The following is a 21,064-nucleotide window of genomic DNA, read 5'->3' on the forward strand; positions in this document are numbered from 1 at the left end:
GACCACGTGTCAGGGCGGAAAAATGACCGTACCCCGAGGTGGAGTTCGCACATCGAGGTAAATTTTTGCGGCCGGAGCTGGTCGTAACCCGAAAAGTTCGTTAGTAGAGGCGTTCGTATCCCGAGGTACCACTGTATACCAGTAAATCTGGGAATTAATTCAGGACACTTTAACACAACATTTACAAAACCTTATTGAAATATGTGTACAACAAAACATCAGCAATAGTATTCTTGTTAACAAAACAAATTCCCCTGAAGGGGAAAGAAAACAAAGATTTAATGTTAGAAAGCATAATGAAAGCCTTAATGGGAGTATCTAAACCTGCTATACTTAACAGAGCACTCTAAATCCTAATAACTTATTCTAATTAGTATCTTTAGTTTGCAATAAACTTAAAAAGGTAGAGCCCATCCTACTTCTATTTACAGAATGTTTAAATAGTTGTAAAAATAAATAAGGAACTAAACTTGATTGAACATCAATGCTTTATTAACTGGTTTGTATACTATAAAGAATGGGGATGGGAGAATATCTGCATTTCTCTTCTAACGGCTTTGGTATAAATTTTCCCAATTGCAGTTGTTGCAGTCTCCCAGCTACCTGATATAACTCATGTGCCCACCCAACCCCCGCCACCAAACTTGTGTGCCCATAGGAGGAATTGAGGCATTTGCCTAAGACAGTATGAAGGATGGAGCAGCATGAAGCATAGGGAAGGAGTTAGCTGTGGGCAAGTGTGGCGGCCAGCCTCAGTGAGCAAACCTGACATAATCTACTGCCCTGTGCCTTGATCTGAGAGCATAAAATTTCTACTGAACTTCAGCTGCATTCCAAGAAGTGTAGGACCAAACCTGTCTCCCTTTTATGTTGTGTGAATCCAGACATGTTCTAAAAGTAGAGAAATAGAAACATTATAGATTCATTCCAGCTCTTTGGCCAACTTCAGCTGATTGCCAATTGCAGCCTTTCCTGGAATGGGATACATTGAGGATAGTCACTCATACCCTTGTCACCTGCTGCTTGGACAACTATAATTCATGCTATATGGGGCTGCTCTTGAAGACCACCTAGAAACTTCAGCTATGCAGAATGCAGCTATGTGTGTGCCTACGGGTTGGGCCTATTTTTGTTACATTACATTGCTGCTATGAGAGCTGCACTGACTTCTGGCTTGTGTCCAACTGCAATTCAAGTTGCTGGGTGGTACTATGAAGCCCTATATGACTTGAAACTTGAAATTGTTGAGACTGCTTTTTCTGAGTAGAATCTGCTTGCCCCAAATATATATCAGGAGTTTGGCAGAAGTTGGTAATCTCTGTGGGAGCTTCCCCCTAAGAACAGTTTGTCTCCAAAGGGAAGAGTGTTTCCTTTCTTCGTGACTTCCAAAAAATTGTCAAGACTGAATTATTTTGGAAGACCTTTGATAATAACTAGTGCACAGTACATTTTGACACCATGAATGATAAGATTATATTGGGATGGTTAATTGTGATTAATATATGTTTGTGCTATATTAGAATTTATACTTTATAATAATTTATACATTAGTATGCACTATTACATATTATGATTTTATTATGTAGTTGTCAGCTACATCTTCTTAGAGACAATTCCTTACATGAAGCGGTCTAGAAACCCCATAGATAAATACTCCAACATTTTACTTTTCAGCTGGAGGCCCTGGATCCCAACAATTAGCAATATTGAGCATTATTCTTTAAAATTAACCCCTTTAAAATACCTTCATATCTTACTCCTTGAAGGCCCTGAGTTTGGCTTTTAAATTCTTTGGAATTCTCTCCTCCCTCCCCCATCTCCCAAATCCCTAGATAAATGTAGGGAGATCATCAGTTGTGTATATTGAAATACATACACTCCAAAAGTGAATTAGTGCAATTTATTCATTAGCTCCTTGAAATCAACACCTCTAAAATAGTTTAAATTTGAGTATTGTTCAGAAAATCCAATGATTCTATGAAACGGGGATGTCAACTGACTAGAAAGTGACTGACTTGCCTTACATCTCTTAAGAGGGCATAACTCCACTCAAATAGGAGAGAAAATTAAGAAGGGAGAAACTAAAGGAGAAATGGAAATAGTCTGGAACATCCTGTCTGGACATTTGAAAGGGTGTGGTGAACACCAGCCTCCTCATAAGTAAGCACAACTCCTGATTATAAGTGCCTGCAGACTCAGGGCTAGCTAAGCTTAAATGCTGCTCTGTTGAAAGGGCAGGTGTGGGGTTGCAGATGATGGAGGGGAGGGGAGGGGAGGGGAGAGAAAAGAAAAGAAAAGAAAAGAAAAGAAAAGAAAAGAAAAGAAAAGAAAAGAAAAGAAAAGAAGCAGCAGCCTGTGGTGGAAGCATTACTTGGAATTACCCTTATCAAGTCCTGTATAAATAGATTCCCCCACCCTTCTATGCTGTCTGGCTGGGATCCAGCTTATTTTTCAGGCACAGAATAGAGCTGGTTCCTCATATTGAAAAGTCTTACTTAGAAGAAAGGAAGGGGCCAGACATTTCTGAAGTAGGAAACTGCCTATATGTTGAGGTTGGAATGTCCACTGAGCCTGTTGGTGCAAAAGGAGGATAGTGAGCCTCAAACTGCTGCAGCTGGCCTATTTTCTTCTTTTTTCTTTTTTTTTATGAAATTACTTTTGAGTCCTTGGGTTTGGACTGCTGACACTGTTTTTGTTTTCAGCTCTTGACCTTGAATGCTTAAGGGTCTGGGGAGAATGCACTATAGCAGATTTTCTATCTTTGGAGAGCCCAGTGTTTGTTTTCTATACTTACAAGTCAGCTCCCCACCTCTACACTACACTACAAGGGACTTTGTCGCAAAGGGAAGAGCCCATCTTCTCTCCTATCATCAATTTTTCTCAGTAATGACTCCAAGACTAACAAATTTGAAGTGTTTTTACTGATCTTATGAGATCCACTTTTTTATCAAATGTATACCTGAATTACACCTCAATTTTTTGTAATTTTAAATTTATTACTTTGAGTTATACACTACTGCTATTTTTAATTATTACTACTACTATACTACTACAGTTTGAAATTGATGTTAACTGCTAGGGAAAAAAACAAATGGGAATATTTAAAGCTACCCTTTAACTTTTTCATTTTTTTTTTTTTTAAGCTCTCTCCCTTCCAGTATTTGGCAGGTTTTTATCAAAATGAACTGACTGATATTCTAACCCATCTCAAATTGCAGTAGGTACTGTTACTTCTCTGTAATCTATTGAGATTGTTGTTATAGCTGTTTTCAGACAGCTCTTAAAGACGATATTCTCAGGACCAAAAAAAGACATCCCTACTTGCAGTGATTTAGCCATGTTTCTTATGTGTATCTGTTCATACAACATGCTTAACCGAGACAAATTAAAGACTTCGCATTTGCATGTATATTACATGCTAAGCATGGCTTGTTTTCAATGTGTATTGTATATTCTGTGAATTGGGTTTACTTTATTAGTTTATGACACAATATACTGTGTGAACCTAGAAAATGGTATACAGTAATTCAGAAATGAAGTTAAATAAGATTCAAACTACTCTTTAAAGAGCTATACCCTGTGATGGAAAAAGTATTCATTTTATTTTCTCCCACACTTACATTATTAAAATTCACAATTTTTGTCATCTTTATGAAGAAATCCATAACCTTAAAGATCTTCACTAACCCATCCTTAATTTTAAATACATAAAACTATTGGCCCATGCGGTAACTTTCTCTGCTTAGCTTTCCCAATTTATAATCTGCAAATTAGGCCACACTGATTTTTGCCTAAGGTACTAAAAAATCTTTTACTGGCCTAGCATGCATTAACTTTTTTGAAAAGCATCATCTACATCAGTGCTTCCCAAACTTTTCCCTTCATTACCCAAAACTCAGGGAGGAATGAGGGTCCTGATGGGTGCGTGCAAGTGAAGGGCGGAAGGAGAGTTTGGTACGTGCAAGTGAAGAAAGGCTGGGGTGAATGGGGGAGACTTACCCAAGCGACTTACAACCTCCCTTGCTGGCTTCCCCATTGACTCTGCTTGTCGGAAGCTGGCAGGGAAAGTTTCAAATGGTGATCAGGTGACCATGGGATGATGCAACTGGTCATAAGTGCAAGCTGGTTGCCAAGCACCCAAATTTTGTTCATGTGACTGCAGGGGTGCTGCAACAACCAGAACTTTGAGGAGGGGTCGTAAGTCCCTTCCTTCAGCACCACTGTAAATTTAAATGGTTGCTGAATGAATGGTTGTAACTTGAGGACTACCTGTATTATCCTTGAATGATCTTTTTGTCATTTCAACAAATTACCACTGGTAATTTCATCGATTTTCTTCTTAATAGGAATACTTTGGGAGATTTTTGAATATATTTTAGTACTTCTGGCAATCTTTAAGTCAATTTAAATGTCCTTGTTGTGAATGAGTTTGTATCATTACCCAAAGAAAAACTACTTTTACCCAATTTTGGGTAATTTACCCAGGTTTGGGAAGCACCGATCTACATATTTTTTCCCATCTTTTTTGTTAGACAGGTAATAGAAAACAGCAACAATATCATTCCTTTGTTTTTCTACTCATTCTCACTCAAATGTTTTTTACTACAAGTTCAAACTTGTCCTGTTTATTTCTCATACTCTCAGTATTAGTATTTAGACAATTAAACCTAATAAATCCCTTTCCTATGCTCTTCAGGAATGCACTGTCTCCACTCCTGAAATGTCATTTTCCTTTGCGAAGAAACAGGGCCTGTTTCTTCTGTAAGGGTCTGACATGTGTTCTTGAGTTTCAGCAGCATGTTTTTGTTTTTATCTCTTGTGTTTAGTGTCACATATGCCCATCAGACCTATTCCTTTAGTCCTATTAAAGAAATGTTTCATAGGGGATGTGAAAACACAAAATTCTGGTCCACGGGAGCATGAAAAACAGTAAAGGCAAAAGTAAAGTATACTTTTCTAGAAGTAAACTTTTAACCACAGAATCAAACCTTGAGCATGGAGAGACAAAGAATAAAAATGAGGGAGAGGGAAACACCTTGGAAAACATCTACTACAAGAATCACAAATCAAGAGGTTGGCAAAGTGTTACTTTGCCTGTTATGATCTAGAGGTCACCTTCAAAACTGAAATTACCTCTACTATGAGTGTTGTACAAGGTTGATTCTCTATGCTTTGAATAAATAGTAGGTAAAAGTGTGGCTGATATAGATTGTTATGCCTCTTACACAAAGGAAATCCAGCAGCTGGTATTAAGCCAATTAAGTCAGAAAGATTCTAAATAAGGAAGACTACAGTTAATGCAGCCACTATGATATAATGAACATGATATTAATCAGTCCTACTAGTACTTTACTTAGCTGTTCTTAGCAATGGGAAAGTGGAAGCTACGGCCAAGAGAACAGGAACTCATTCACCAGTACACCATGACCTTTTCCTGCTTTGGTGAAGAATTAAAAGCATGGAATATTCAGATCAATGGGTGGATTTTCAGTTCCAGCAAAATGGAATAGTTACTAATAAGATGCCCTGTCCATGAAGTAGAATCAAAGAGCCAAAATTGCTTTCCAATTGTTTGGTTGAGATTAAAAAAAAACAACCATCATGGTATTCTCAGTAGAAATCTGCAACAGTTTCTTTCAACAAGATCTGGAAGATCATTAAAGCTTTCCAGGTTGCAAGAAGCTCTTTTCTATTTATATATGTCTAGGTGTTTAATTTCCAAGTAGATCATTTCCTTCAAGCTGTTATAACATGGCAATGGGTTCCCCATCTCTACTAAAAACTGGGAATGGGATTTCCCATCCAGAAAATTCTATCATCAAAATAACTGAAGGACCCATGATCTTACACTTGTACAAGCAGCTTTCATACAAAGAAACAGTGTAAAGTGTCCCAGGAAAAAAATTGCATGCAGAAGTTAAGCATAACGTACCATCGCTAACATAACCAATATCTAGCCCGCTAGTTACTTGATCTTTACAAATATAGGGCAACAGAATAGTGAACATGCAAGAAACCACAATTGTTCATCAATGCTTACCATGGCAAGGCAAAAACATGAGTGCAAAAAGAATCCAGAGTAATCTTTAGAAACTGAAGAGACTACAGTGGAATCAAATATGTTTTTTGAAGTCACAAAGACAGATGTAAAAAAACAGCCAGTATAATCTTCCCACTGGAAAGTAACTGATCTGTGATGCTGCAATGCGCAGCCAGTTATAGAAATATCCACAGCTTTTGAAGACCACAAATTGTAGGAACTTAACAGCCAAAAGAAATCCTTGAACTGAAACAGGAGGTTTCCTATAATAAAATAGAAAAAATGACAGTGGTCCAATTGGTTTGCTACTTTAAACTATAGAATGTTGACATCTGAAGGGAAAGGATTGGGCGTAGCCTTCCATCCTCTTCAATAGTGTGAAACAACAGCAGTAAAACCCAGTATTATTTTGGATAGCAGGAAGAAGAATGTCCATTTCATCAAGAACTTCTAGACTTCAGATGCAAGGGAAGAAGAGTACAGTGTCTGGTAAAAATATGCTGAAAGTGGGGGAGCCCAATATTTCCATGCATCACCCCTGTGAAGGACAGGTAGGACCAAATAATATAATATAAAGTCATCCAAACTAAAAAGAATGATGGTCAGTGAAGTTAATTTCAGGCTGACTGGGAAAGCTGTGTGGTCACCTGTTGTTTGCCCTCCTTTTGATTACCTATTGCTCTAAGAGAAATATAGTTGCCCACTTGTAGGCAATTAAACTCCAAATAAGCTGGTATCTGATGTCAAAATTGCTGTTGTTTTGAAGGAAGTTGGAAAAAAGATCGAATCTGTGAGTAAAATAATGTCCTGCCTTCAAGATTGGAATCTAGGCTAAAGCTGGCATGGAGCTACAAACTCATTTGATGGAAAATTTTCCTCTATTTCTGGACATAGTTCATTTCATTACTGATTTTGATATGAAACATCCTGTCAACATCAAAGGCAAGAATTTCAATCCTGTGGAATACCTCCTAAGTGAGTCCTGAGAGCCAGAGCCCGATATTCTGTCATAACGGCATGCAGCCTACAATTATTTTTGAAGAACAGTCTGTATGATTTTTAGAAGAACTTGATTTGCTAATGGAATAAGCAGAAAGTTTTTCCTCCTCCTGAAAAGCTTAGTAGCCTTTTTTTAAAGCATTATTTAATACATGATTTAATTTTGGAACATATTTATCCCACCAAAATAATTGATTACAGCCTATATGAACTGGATAACTGCAGACTTAGAAAGAATCCAAAGCAAGTTATTGCTTTTGTCCCATGCAATGAGGTCTCTCATGTCTTAGTCAACTGGATCTGACCATTTGGGATTGACCTCTCAGTGATGTCTTGCCTCTACAATAATCAAGCTTGTGATATTGCATGAAGAAGGTAAGGTTTTCTTCTTTGTGGAGTCTATAATGATAACCCAACCTTTGTGAACAGGTGACAATGAAGCTGGTTTCTGCCATAATTCTTTGCAGCATGTAGTGACGCAAGGAACTGGCAAAAATGACTATATTATCAGAAAAAACAGATCATGGTGTTTTGAGGTACCTATTGTACCTCAAAATACAATGTTGTCATCATTCCCAAGATTTGCTCAGTATAGTAACCAGTGCCCTCCAGTGGAAAATTCCACTATTTATTTCAACAACATCCTGGTAACAAAAGGGATAAAGTTTCAGCACTAAACTAGATTCATAATTTTTATCTGAAGTCAAATCAGTGGGAGTGGGCAGTCTCAGGAATGGCAAGGAAAGTGGCAAGGGTGGCAAAGGAACTACTGTCAGAGCCAAACAAGGGGCAACAAAGTTGATGAGAGGCATCACATCATCTGAAGGCATGGTGCAGTATGCTGCTAGATCACTGGGTGTTGGATGAAGGCACCATTGGTTCATTGTGAGAAGACTCCTTTGAGTATTCCACTCAATCACAATATAAATTTGAAGAGAGGCAGCCAATATAATGTAACCTGAGGCTTTTAAGAACACAAAATCTCTCTAACAAGAAGTATCTGTCAGGTGCAAACACAGTCAAGCCTGCCACTGAAATATGATGATCATGCTTTTGAACAATTCCAGCCAAAATAGCATGAGCCCCTCCCTGTCTGAAGAATATATCAAGTATACTAGAAATTTGGAGAAACAGCATATCAAGAGAAGAACAGGCAGGCTGAGTTGAGAATTCAAACAATAATAGTTTTACTTGGCAGAGACAGGGAAACTGATTATTTTTCCTTGATTTCTCCTTCAGAAGCTGAGCTATTTGGAAAATCTACTTCAGCAGTAGAATGTCAGTGGTCAATGATGGACATTTTGGGAAAAGGTAAAAAATAGGATAGCAAAAACACAGTAACTGGCCCCAAGGTGAGAGCCTCATTGTGGCATTTACTAATAAGGCAGCTCAATTATTTCTAGTTATCAAAGCCATTGATACTAACATTGAGCACAGAACCAACGTGCCCGTAGATTATTATGGTAGCTGAACCAGGTATAATGGGAGACACCTAGACTGCTATCTGCGTAATCTTGTTATAGCTAAAAGCTTTTCAACAGCTGTCTAGATCTATAGCAATACTGCAATATGAGATGCTTAAAATGTTCGTTTTCACAGCACAGCAATAAGTAGGAAGGAATGGCTGCGATGGCCTAGTTTTGTTAGATGTGTTTTTGTTATTTTTGTTTCTGTTTGAATATAGTGACCAAGTCCCATCTTATTTTGGTTTGTATTGGATTTTTATGGTAATATATTGTGAGCCACCCAGAATCAGCTGGAATCAAGCACTGTCTAATTGAATAAACAAACTCTGACAGGGGAGACAAGAGTCCAACAAATGTCCTTTATCCAAACACAAATGATACAATAAGTGTTAACCTGAAGGGAAGTTTACTCCTAAATTTACTACATTTCCAAAAGAGGGCTTTCTGGGTCGTAAAGTGCAAAGAGGTATGTCAAAAATGCTGCAATGAAAGTCACTGGATAAGAGCACCATTTATTTATTTATTTGGGCATTTTATTTCTTTGGACAATTCCAGTAACAAAATGAAATAGGAAAATAAAAGAGGAAGTATACATTTTGCACAGGTGGTATCCTGATTAAGAGAGAGAACATTTCCAAAGATGCTAGTTCTGTGCTTGTTTCCCCCACCCCCCGCCCCAAAAAAGGAAAATAACAGTACACACAGTAGAGAGGGTACTCTCTGACACTGTTAAAAATAGCTTATTTCTAGAATGTTTGGAGGATGCCAAGAAAACCTATATGTATGATGCACATAGACCACAATGAATTATTCCTGAAATGGTTCATAGGTGAGGAGTTAAAAATAAAGTTAAGAAGTTTGCATGGTATCAGAATTCATAAAACACGACTAGAGTTGGTTACAGGTTTCTATGATTCATTCCTCCTAGCTACTGTGTACTCAATATTCTGCTGGAAGCTGGTGCTTTGTACCTCACCTCCAAAAACAATTCCCAGTAGAAAAGAAAAATACAACTGCAAATACCCTTGGTAACGAAAAGAGAACAACTCCGCTGACAAATTTCTAATTTATAACAAGTATCAATTATTTTAGCAATAGTAACTTTTCTCTTACTTTTAAGAGTGTCCTTACTTCAGTTAAGAGAAGTCCTTTTGTAGTTCAATATATGGTAACAAAACAAAAGAACAGAAATAAATTTCTAGAACTTATTATAAAAATAGATAGCAATCTCCCTTTAATTTGTTCATAAAAAGTTCAGGGGAGAGTAAGGAGTCATTGGAGATGGCCAGATTATTTAGGGACATTAAAAACAAATAAATAACAGCTAAGCCTCCAAAATGAACTTTTGGGGACGGGGATGCAGCTAATGGAAATCAGGTAAGCAAGCATAAAATACTTTCACCCACCTTTCCTATTCAGTGATTTAAAAAAATTGAGAGTATAAATTATCTCATAATAGGAGGGCATACGCAGGGTAGCAGACCAGGGAAGCTCCTGGTTGAGAAAGGGTTGTGGAAGGTAGTTCAGTAAGAACATTAACACAATGTACAGCTACTATGAAAACTATCTCAGTATTAGAGATGATTAAGAAAAGAATTGAAAATAAAAATGTCTTCACTTAATTAATTGAAGCACTGCACCAGAACGAACATGGAATGGAGTAATGTTCAGCAAAGTTGTATTTCAGGCTCTTTAACTTAAAAAAAAGAGAATTTGAGAGGGTGGAATAATATGATACAGATGTATAAAATTACGAATATTGCAGAAAAACAGATAGGAGTTTATATCCACTTGTTACAATACTGGAATCATCCAATTGAGCCGAATAGCAGTAAAGGGGAGAGGTTCAGGACAAATGAAAAAAAGAACTTCACACTGGACAAACTAAGGAATTCACTACTACAAGATGTAAAGTTGGACAAATCTAAAATGGGATTAGAAAAATTCATGACATCTCTAAATAGTATCTGCTAGAGAACATAAGCAAGAGGATATTATATTGTGTTCAAGTCTCATTACAGCCTACCCATAAGCAACTGGTTGGCCGCTATTAGAACAGAATGGTAGAGTAAACAGGTTGTGTTTTGATCCAGCACAGCTCTTATACACATTTCAATTAAGGTGTTTCAGCAACTGGGTGTGAAGTCTGCAAAAAATTTACATCCTTCTTATATTACAGTAACCAGGTATCTTTCCTTCTAGTGAAAACTCCTTTCCTTATTATTTGTTGAACTGTAAATTTGAATACAGCATCTTTCCATAGTTGTGTCCAAATATACTGAAGACAAGGCATCTCCTCTACTTCTTCTCAGGTGTCACTGGAATTCACGGAAAAGAAAGCCAAGCCTTGACCAAAGGCAAAAATGTTTGGTGTGTTCATTTGCAGATGTAAGATATAAATAATTATATTCAGAAAAAATCCTGAGTTTCATTTCTAGAATAATGCTTTCTTTAACCAGAAGATGACAAGGAGATACTTATCAATGCATAGAAAAAGGAAATGTCATCCAAAAAGGAAGATGCAAATACGTTACCTCATTCTGAGAATAAGCACCCTAATACCAATATTAGTTCACTCCTGCTATTGAGGATTTTTCTTCTATTACCTTGTACTCAATACGCAAAATAGTTCATTGCTGAACAAACTGTGAGCTGCAATCACATGGATATTACTTCATCTAAGCCTCACTGGATATATAACAATGTGTTTCATTTTCTTTTTAAAATATAGTTGCAGCTTTATGTTAAATGAGATCCAGGAACTACCAGTTTCAGTACAATTCACAGATCAATTCATGCCATTGTAATTCCCAACTCCTTCACCAATCAACTCTGCATACTCACCAGGAATGCTACCAATTTAAGAGAATATAAGAGGAAAAAAATTAAAGTGGCTAAATCAAAACTCTTATGTATAATACTTTAATTATATAACACATGTAGTTTATCACAGGAAATTTAAAAAAGAAAAGAAAAACGAGAAGCTGGAAACCATGAGTTTTATCAATTAAATGACTTATGAACCAAGTAGGTCTTAGAGCAACATTTTTATTGTATTACTACAGGAAACTCTACCATACACCACTATTTAATTATATATTATATTAATTATATTAATATTAATTATATTATATACCACTTAACTCCCAGCAACTGTGGGCAGTTTACAAATATCTATCACTTCCCTGCTTTTATTTGTAGAACAACTTTGTTTTACTGAAAAGATTGCTATTTGCCAGATTATTAGCATAGGCATGTAGTCATTCTGTTTTCTTTGCAACCCCAAAATGATACCAAAATCTAGCTACAAGCTCTAACAGACTCTGGAGCTACTGCAAGTTGACACAACCATCCAGTGAGTTTAAATATGTTCTAGCCACTTAGCCTGCTCACCCTCCTATTACGGTTGAAACAAGTGATGGGGTAAATTCTATGCTCTGAACTCAGTGAACCATTGTAACTCACAATTGACAAACATCATAAATTTCTTTGACTCTATTTGGCCTCCTCCTTGAATTTTCCATAAGTCCTGGGAATCGACTGACTCTTGGCTCACAATCCGCATATTTAGTGGAACCAAGGTAACATCCCTTCACCTCCTTTGGATACCAGTCTCATAGCCTGCAAGTGCTCAGACCGCATCAATCACTGTGTCAAATGAGGGGGGCTCTCCAACTTTGCTCTTAAATATTTAAACTTTGCTCCCTGTAGTGCTGGTGGTTTTACTGGAAGATTGGCAAGGAGGAAGGGATAGTGGTACATACTTCTTTACCTTAGGTGTACGGTACATATAACTATATTCCCATGTAATGGTTGAGTATGTAATACAGAATTAAGCAAGTATTTATTTTAGTCACTAAAGGGTTATGGTTGGATTATACTTGTTTTACCGTCCTTCGTGGGACACCTGTGTAAGGTATGATGATCTTTCTCGTCAATCCAAAAACCTTGAAAACAGGTACTCCTTAACTTTGAGATAGTCTCATCACCACCTGGTATAAATAAATACCCCTTAACCTTGATGATCTCATTCTTGGCAAGACCAGGCAACACATTCCAAGCACAAAATAAGATAGAGCTGCCCTTGGCAAACACTAGTGAGATTAAACCATCCAAAACAGGTGAGAAATGGTGGTTCAGAATCTATATAAGCTGGTCTGAAAGCTGGCTTTGAAGAGGTCCATCCCCATCCTCTCTTTGGGGTTCCCTGGCTGGCATAAGCTTCATAAGGTCTTTTTTTTCTTTGCCTTATTGTATCCTGAATATTCTCTGATTGGTGTCTTATGCTATAATTATTATGTTATTATTTTCTTATACTGCCTTCGAGTAAAGCCTTCAATACTCATTCTGGTGTGGTCATTGCTTCCAAATCCAAAAGAACCTGTGACCCAACCTTGCTGGGCTGGAGACAGAGTAATACCCCCCCCCCACCAATCCTGCAACTGCACAATTAGCTTTATAAACTCCTGCCTATCACCCTTATCTATGTCAGACCTGCCTGAAATAATTCATCAGTAAGAATCTACAAAAGGGATTTATCTCTCCCTGAACTATGCCTAACTTTCTTATCAAGAAGACAGCCAGAACTCAGTAGGTAGCATATAACTTCTGGCTTCTCAACTCCTTAACCCCAATTTTCCTTATTTTCCAGAGCTATAAGACACAAGTTTTCAAAAGGTTGGACATTGGAGAAGCTTATGATCTAATGGGCATGAGGGCATAAGCTTTGCTTCAGAAGTTTGAAGATACAGTAATGCTCCGCAGTACCACAGGTTTGCCAGAGATTCATGAACTATATTTTCATGATTTCCTGATAAAAGTTTTTGATCATTTATTTGGATGATATGTTTATTTACCCAGAAGCCCCGGCTCTCTATGGCAATCATGTTTCTGTGTTTCTTCAATGTCTTCATGACAACAATTTCTACATTAACCTGGAAAAATGTGATCTTTTGATCTTTAAAGGAATTTTGAAATTTCTAGCTAAAATACAGCCTGCTTTGTCCTAGGAGCTTCCCACAGTGTCAGGGATACATAGCAATTCCTGGGCTTTCCTAGTTTTTACTGTAAATTTATTCTTGACTTTGTAGCTCTTTATTGTAGACTTTACTGACTTGCCTTATCAAAAAGGATGTACCCTTTCAGTGGGATTCCAAGGCCCAAAAAGCCTTTGATCAACTCAACCAAGTCTTCACTCTTCAGACAGTCCTTCGTTATTCCAATCCTGCCTCCTCCTTTGTTGTACAGGATGGTATTTCCATAGTTTTGATCCACTCTGAAATGTCTAGGCACCATTCATCCCTGTGCATTCCATTCCTGTCAGCATCTGCCAGCCAAGTGATACTATTATATACAGTGGAGCTTAAACGTTTGTGAACCCTGCATAAATATCACCTAAAACATGATCTGTTTTCCACACAGGTCCTAAAACTAGATAAAGAGAACCCAATTAAACAAATAAGTCAAAAACATACTTGTTCATTGATTTGAGGAACATAATCCAAAGCTACATATTTGTGTGTGGCAAAAGTATGTGAACCTTTGCTTCCAGTAACTGGTGTGCCTCCCTTGAGCAACAATAATTGCAGCTAAACATTTCTGGTAACTGTTGATCATTCCTGTGCATTGGCTTGGAGGGATTTTAGTCCATTCCTCCTTACAGAACAGCTTCAATTAAGGGATGTTGTGGGCTTTCTCACGTTAACTGCTGGCTTCAGGTCCTTCCAGAACATTTCTATAGGATTAAGGTCAGGGCTTTGACTTGGCCATTCCAAAACATTAACTTTCTTCTGCTTTAACTATTCTTCGGCCGTACGACTTGTGTGTTTTGGGTTGTTGTCTTGCTGCATGACCCACTTTCTCTTGAGCGTCATGGATAGATACCCTGTCATTTTCCTGTAGAATTTGCTGGTACAATTCAGAATTCATAGTTCCATCAATGACGGCAAACCGTCCTGGTCCAGAGGCAGCAAAGCAGGCTCAAACCATGATATTGCCACCACGTTTCACAGATGGGATAACGTTCTGATACTGGAAAGCAGGGTTTACCTTTCCCAAACATAACACTTTTCATTCAAGCCAAAAAGTTCTATTTTGGTCTCATCTGTCTCTAAAATATTCTTCTAATAGCCTTCTGCCTTATCCACGTGGTCTTTCACAAACTGTAGACAGGCAGCAGTGTTCTTTTTGGAGAATAGTAGCTTTCCCCTTGTAACCCTGCAATGTACCCCACTGTTGTTCAGTGTTCTCCTGATTATGGTCTCATGGACACTGACATTTGTCAATGCAAGAGAGGCCTTTAGTTCCTTAGACATTATCCTGGGCTTTTTTGAGACCTCATGGAATATTACACACCTTGCTCTTGGTGTGATTTTGATTGGTCAACCACTCCTAGGGAGTGTAATAATGGTGTTGAATTGCATTTATTTGTACATGATCTGCCTGGCAGTGGACTGGTAGAGTCCAAACTCTTTGGAAATAGTTTTGTAACCTTTTTGAGTCTGGTGAACATCAATAACTGTTTTTCGGAGGTGCTCTGAAATCTCCTTTCTTCGAGCCATGACACACTTCCATATACCTGTCTTATGAAGATCAGACTTTGATAGTGAATATCCAGAATTCTGTTCTTAAACAAGGCAGGACCTCCCACACTCATATCTGATTATCATCCCATTAATTGAAACACCTGACTCTAATTTCCCCTTCAAGTGGACTGATAATCCTAGAGGTTCACATACTTTTGCCACAAACAAATATGTAGCTTTGGATCATTTTCCTCAATAAATCAAAGAACAAGTATGTTTTTGACTCATTTGTTTAATTGGGTTCTCTTTATCTAATTTTAGGACCTGTATGGAAAACAGATCACATTTTAGGTCCTATTTATGCAGAAATATTGAAAATTCAAACAAGTTCACCAACTTTTAAGCACCACTGTTATTTACAAGGAGTTTTTAGCCATCATGGATGCCTTTCAGAACTGGTGTCATTTGTTGGAAAGGGCATAAGAATCCATCTTCAGATTTCTTATAAATTTATTCAATATCAACCTGGTAGGCACAATCTCTTTCTGGTTCTGACTTTCAAATATCTTGAATTCCAGGTACAAAGAACAAGAATGTTGGCACCTTGTCAAACAAGTTTCTTGTGCTTTATGAATCCCTCCTGCTTCCATCTTATGCTGTGAATTTTGGGGAAGACGGAGGGGTCCCCGCCAACAGTTCTCCCTCAATTGTGTTGGAAGAAAGACTTCTTCCTTGGTTGACCATATGCATGCTAATACCCCAGGATGTTTATGTACAGACTAGGAGGAACCACTTGTAATCATCATACCCTGATGGAAAATTGCAGCACAATGATCATACGTTCTTCCTTCCTTGATGAAGAAGATTCTGCAAATCTGTCATGACAGCTGCCCAGATGGACATTTTAGAGCATTTAAAAGTTATATTTTCTTGTCTAAGGCTGAACAGATGCTAAGAATTATGACCCACCATGCCAGATCAGTCAACATACCAAGCCTCAGACTGGCAAACTGCAGGCCCCACCCACCTGACAAAAGCCTTGGACTTTACAACTGACCTATCACATCCAGGCTCTAAATACTATCTTGGTTATGGCTGATCTGAAGATGGTCTACTTCATTCTTTGCCATGGCTTTTCCTCTACCAACAAAACAGCCTGTTTATCCATATTTTCAAATATTGTAAGTTGCCCAAACTCCTGATTTCTGATGGAGGCTACAATTCATAGTATGCTTCTAGCAGAACCTATTTAACTACTGGATGTTAAAATCCATCTATCTCTGGACAATTACCCACAGTCAGATGGGGGAATGCCATGTTGAAGCAATACCTTTGTTGTTGCAACCAAAGAGAAGCTTTCGGCAATGAAGACTAAGGGAAACAAACAGTATGTACCACTTATTTCTGCTGCTCTGAACCTGGAGGAACAGGGGCTTTCTACTGTGGAGACAAAGGGAGGGAAAACAACTCTCCTTCCTACTATTCTGCATCAGAAAGGAGGAGGAGTGGTTTCTGATCTTTCCAGACACCCAGAGGGGGAGGAGGTGTAATAAAGAGGATGGTGTAACAGTTACATGATTATATGAACAACCAACAGCTACCTAGCCACATGGCTGAGAGGCACAAAGCAAGGTCACCATTAGACAGTGGGAAAGGAGGAAAAAAGCAGCGCTGGATTTAAACTGTAGTGGGTAAAAAGAGGGGACTGTACTCTCACACAGACACAGAGCAGTCACCTGCCTAAAACAGCTTTATTCCAGTATGCATTAAAGATTATATAGCTGTGGCAAGTCAAGTGTTTAGGCAGTTTCTGTCAAGTTTGAGCTAGGGAGCTTGATAACCACAAATAAGAGGAAACATAACTCATAAGCAATTTGAGGCTAATGGTAAAATATTGTGACCAGGTATAAAGCCTCTGGAGTAACATTTTCTAGTTAGTTAATATTTTTATTATTACTACTAGATTTTTATCCCTTTAAAATATATATAGAGAGAGGGGGGGGGAGAGAGAGGGAGGGAGGGAGGGAGGTCAACTCATGGTGGCGAACATACTCCTGCCTCCTACTTTCCCCACAACCACCTTGTGAGGTAGGTTAGGCTGAGACAGAGTGACTGGCCCAAAGTCACCCAACTGGCTTTCATGCCTCAGGGAGGCCTAGAACTTACAGTCTCCTGGTTTCTATGCCAGCATCTTAACCGCTACACCCAACTGGCTCTCTAATAATGAAGACTTGTCTCTGGACATTTTATCTTATGATATTAAGAATTAAAAGGTCAAAAATGCATTGCTTATTATGTTCCTGACATTTTTAGATTATAAAATTGGTACCAACAATATTTGATAGATTTTTAATGTATTTCTAAATTCATTATACTTTTCACAAGATACCATAAATGGATATTAAAAGATGAGAAATCTTATCTACAAAGAAGAGAAATGCAAAGATTTACTCAGATCAAAAGCATATTTTAACTGTTCTTGTGAAATTCTTGAGAAAGTACCAGTGAAAAACCATTTTCAATATTATTTTAATTGTACATCTTATTATAATGCAATTATCTAAAAAAGAGGTCAGATATTTCATTTTAATGTAATTATCTGCATTCAAATTTACTCTACTTTCTTGCATTTTCTTCTCCTTACCAGCCCCTAGAGGTTCCTGCCCAAAAGTTCTCTCCCTCTGGAGACTTCCTGTTAAATGGGTTTACTTATATGGTATACCTAGTAGCAGGAGAAACTAGGACTGAAGCACTTCACAAGAAACTGTAAAAGCTGACAGAGAAAAGATTGGGAAAAACAGTTATCCTTCTTTTTGTTTGTGAACTCACTACATTTTAAATGTTATTCATTCAGATTGTAAGAGCCAAATAAGATTCCAATTTACCATTCAATATAATTGGCTTAAAAACTAAAACTTTTCTCTTTCTTGCTTTTATCATACTGTAAAGCAGCCAACCTTGACAAATATAATTTTACATATTAAAGCCTACATATGGTGAACCAACCTTCCTATCACTGTATTTTCTTATTTACTCATTAAATATCAAAATTTTACATTCTATCTGAATAGGAAGCATGTAGAAACACATATACAGCTTTCACTTCATACAATTATTTTTCCTTAAAATTGAGAAAGGAAAGATCACAAGGACAGAACTATACTAACATCCAATACACAACTGACATGTCTACTGAATGAAGAAGTAGAATCTCTTAATTGCTCACATACAGACATTCAATAGGAATAATCTCTGTAGAGACATATGGTTATTTAATTAAATACAAAATGAATTGTCATGAATTTCCCCCAAGAGAAATAAATCCAAAGCTCAGTATTTAGTACATAGATGGATCAAGTTCAATGCTAACAGTGAAATTCTTCCAAATCAATCCCCTTAAATTCCTTGGTTAAATTTTTCACCGTGCTTAGAATTTCATTAATATATTGCTAGCAGGAAAACGGGTAAAGCAAATAAATGACTTTTGTGATTAAACCCGTTTTGTATTGTATTGTATGTGAACTCTTTTTGTATTGATGGAAGAACAACATCATATCATTTTTCAAAGTAAGAAATATTTCTGTTTGATTAGTTATAAATACAGAGTAAATAAGAAATATTGATGTCTTATTTTGAGTTTTAAAAAAATAATACTGTATTTCCTTGGTGAAAGTTCCCTATGTTCGTGAATGTTTTTCTTTTTCTTTTTACAAAATCAAAATTTTATTATTTAAAACATATAAATACTTGAATAATAATACTGAGAAGTAACTTCTAAAATAATCAATCTACTCCATTGTGTTCACTTAGTATATATAAATATCATTTGAGGGTTCAAATATTTTACGTTCTTTCTGATTATCAATAAATGGTATGCTAAAAGTTATGTTCTTGGATGCCACTGCGTTTATATAGAAAGGCCTTGAGTAAACTGTCATGTTGGTGGAGATGCAATGAGATTCATGCTTTATTTAAACATGTTTGCAATTATCCTATAATTGTTCCATTTTGGGAGGTAGTTAATAACATGCATTAACTTAACTCTGAGAAGACATTTCATATTTTGAGATGTTCATATTCTTCTAAACTATATTTCTACTGAGTGGAAACTGTCGTCTGGACAAAGAAAGTTATGCATCAGTATTTTTTGATTAAAAATTAAGTCAATATATTGTTTACCTGAGTGGAGTTAGATAGTTGTTTTTTCCACGGCTCCTCTGCGCTGCTGGTCAGGTTTGTGCGGTTATGAGGTAGAGAGAGTGCGTTTCGCTGCAGGTAAGGCACGTTTCCATTACTTCCACTTCCTGTTATGTGATTATTGCCTATCAAAATAGTGTCTGTACTACTCAGCGTTCTTGCTGTGCTGCAGGGAACTGAGCCTGCTGGAAAGGGTCCATTTGCCATAGGCTGCCCAGGGCAGGTTGGACGGATTCCGTGCTGTGTGATGTTAGGCACTCTGGTTAGAGCAACCTGTGGCTGCTGACCAGAGACAGAGTTTGTAGGCAGTGATGAGTCAGCTGTTGGCCCATTAGCAATTCCAGTAGATCGTACCTGTGCAACTCCCATCTGCCTCATCTAACAAAAAGGGAATAAAATATTAAAAAGTCAGGCAAATTATTTCAAGTTATGATTTCCTCAAGCATTTTTGCTGGAGCAGGTATTAAAGGCCAAACTACCAAGACATTTATAAATGTTCTTAGTGCAGATACACTCTTCGAAAGTTTATGAATCTGTCACATAAAAAGCATCAAAAAAATTATACAACCCCATAGTGTGACATACGGATGATTCTGTCTGAAGAAGATTACACTGAGAATAATAATGAAAAGATCTGTTATCCCTTTGGAGTACTTTATAGGCAAAAGTTGCATTTACATACATGGTTATCATTCTTAAATCACTGTGTACCTGTAACATGCACCAATGGACTTCTCAAATAATGATGCTATACTGGCAAAAATAAAATAAATACAGCAGCAGCAGCAGCAGCAGCAGCAGCACAATAAAAACATAGTAACAGAAATCCAGCAGAAATCAGGAATAACTAATACAACCAGGAGCAGTGTAAGCCTCAAAATAAAATGTTTGCTCCCAGATTTTCTGAAGGAGTACAGTGTTAAAGCCAGGCATATTTTTCTGACAAAACTATTATGGAAAAGTATGCACCTTCATTACATACATACATAGATACATACAATGCTTCTAGTAGATATCCTGCCACCTAATAACGATAAGAATGGCAAAGTAACACTTTTGAAGCTTTACTTCACCAAATTCTATACCATCTCTAGATAAGCTTACACATTACATTAATGACAGAAATTAAAATGCCACGCTATAAATGTGTTCTACTTCTATATCAATAATTTAAGGATAAATCATTGCAGTATATTATCTCACTGCCTCTGGAAAAGACTGAGCCTATGTGAAATAACTTATGCTAATTTACTATATGAGTTCCTTCTAACCTACTTGTTCATCCATCCCTTTTTTCCACACTTACAACACTGACCAAGAATGACTGAAACATTCATAAGTATTTAAAATCCTAGAATTTAAATGTCCAACCCACTTCATTTCATAAGACAATCTGCAAAGTAAATGTATTTGCTGGCACCTGCTGGTGTTGCTGCATCAAGACAAACTGACTCTCCAGCTGTTCCAGCATAAGTTTCTGTGCTGGATTTAAACTATTTCTATTTGCACGCAGCTGTTCCAAGTGCTGAAAAAGAAATAAATACATATTCCTTAAGGTCCTGGTATCACAATATGACCAATCTATCTTCTTAAATAATCTATTTACTTTCCTTTTAAAACCATCTTTTAAAAAAGTTATGCTAATAATATACTCAAACCTACTCAAAATCAAGACAATTGCAAATGGAGTGGTATAGCAAGATAAACATTGTTAACTTTGATGATAGATGCTGACAACAAGTCCATGCAAAACTCACGTTCTGTAGAGAATAGCACACTGTACAGTATACACAGCAATAAACATTGATAGCTTTAAAGCTATCTCTACTGTACATTTA

General features: G+C 37.2%; 1 protein-coding gene across 6 annotated transcripts in view; it reads right to left on the bottom strand.

Annotated features, from left to right (window-relative positions):
• KDM6A (lysine demethylase 6A) overlaps positions 1-21,064 on the bottom strand; it is a 185,488-nt gene that overhangs the window by 52,474 nt on the left and 111,950 nt on the right. For all 6 annotated transcript variants that reach the window (XM_088144732.1, XM_088144733.1, XM_088144729.1 and 3 more), the window contains 2 exons: positions 20,647-20,751; positions 19,209-19,604 (listed from right to left, as the gene is read on the bottom strand). In XM_088144732.1, coding sequence (XP_088000858.1) covers positions 19,209-19,604; positions 20,647-20,751 — 501 coding nt within the window. The remainder of the gene's footprint in view (positions 1-19,208; positions 19,605-20,646; positions 20,752-21,064) is intronic.

This window comes from Python bivittatus, unplaced genomic scaffold, assembly GCF_059951505.1.
Source record: "Python bivittatus isolate LINGU-HERP-01145 unplaced genomic scaffold, Pbiv_v1 ctg000350_np1212, whole genome shotgun sequence".
In the NCBI taxonomy this organism is placed as follows: Eukaryota; Metazoa; Chordata; class Lepidosauria; order Squamata; family Pythonidae; genus Python; species Python bivittatus.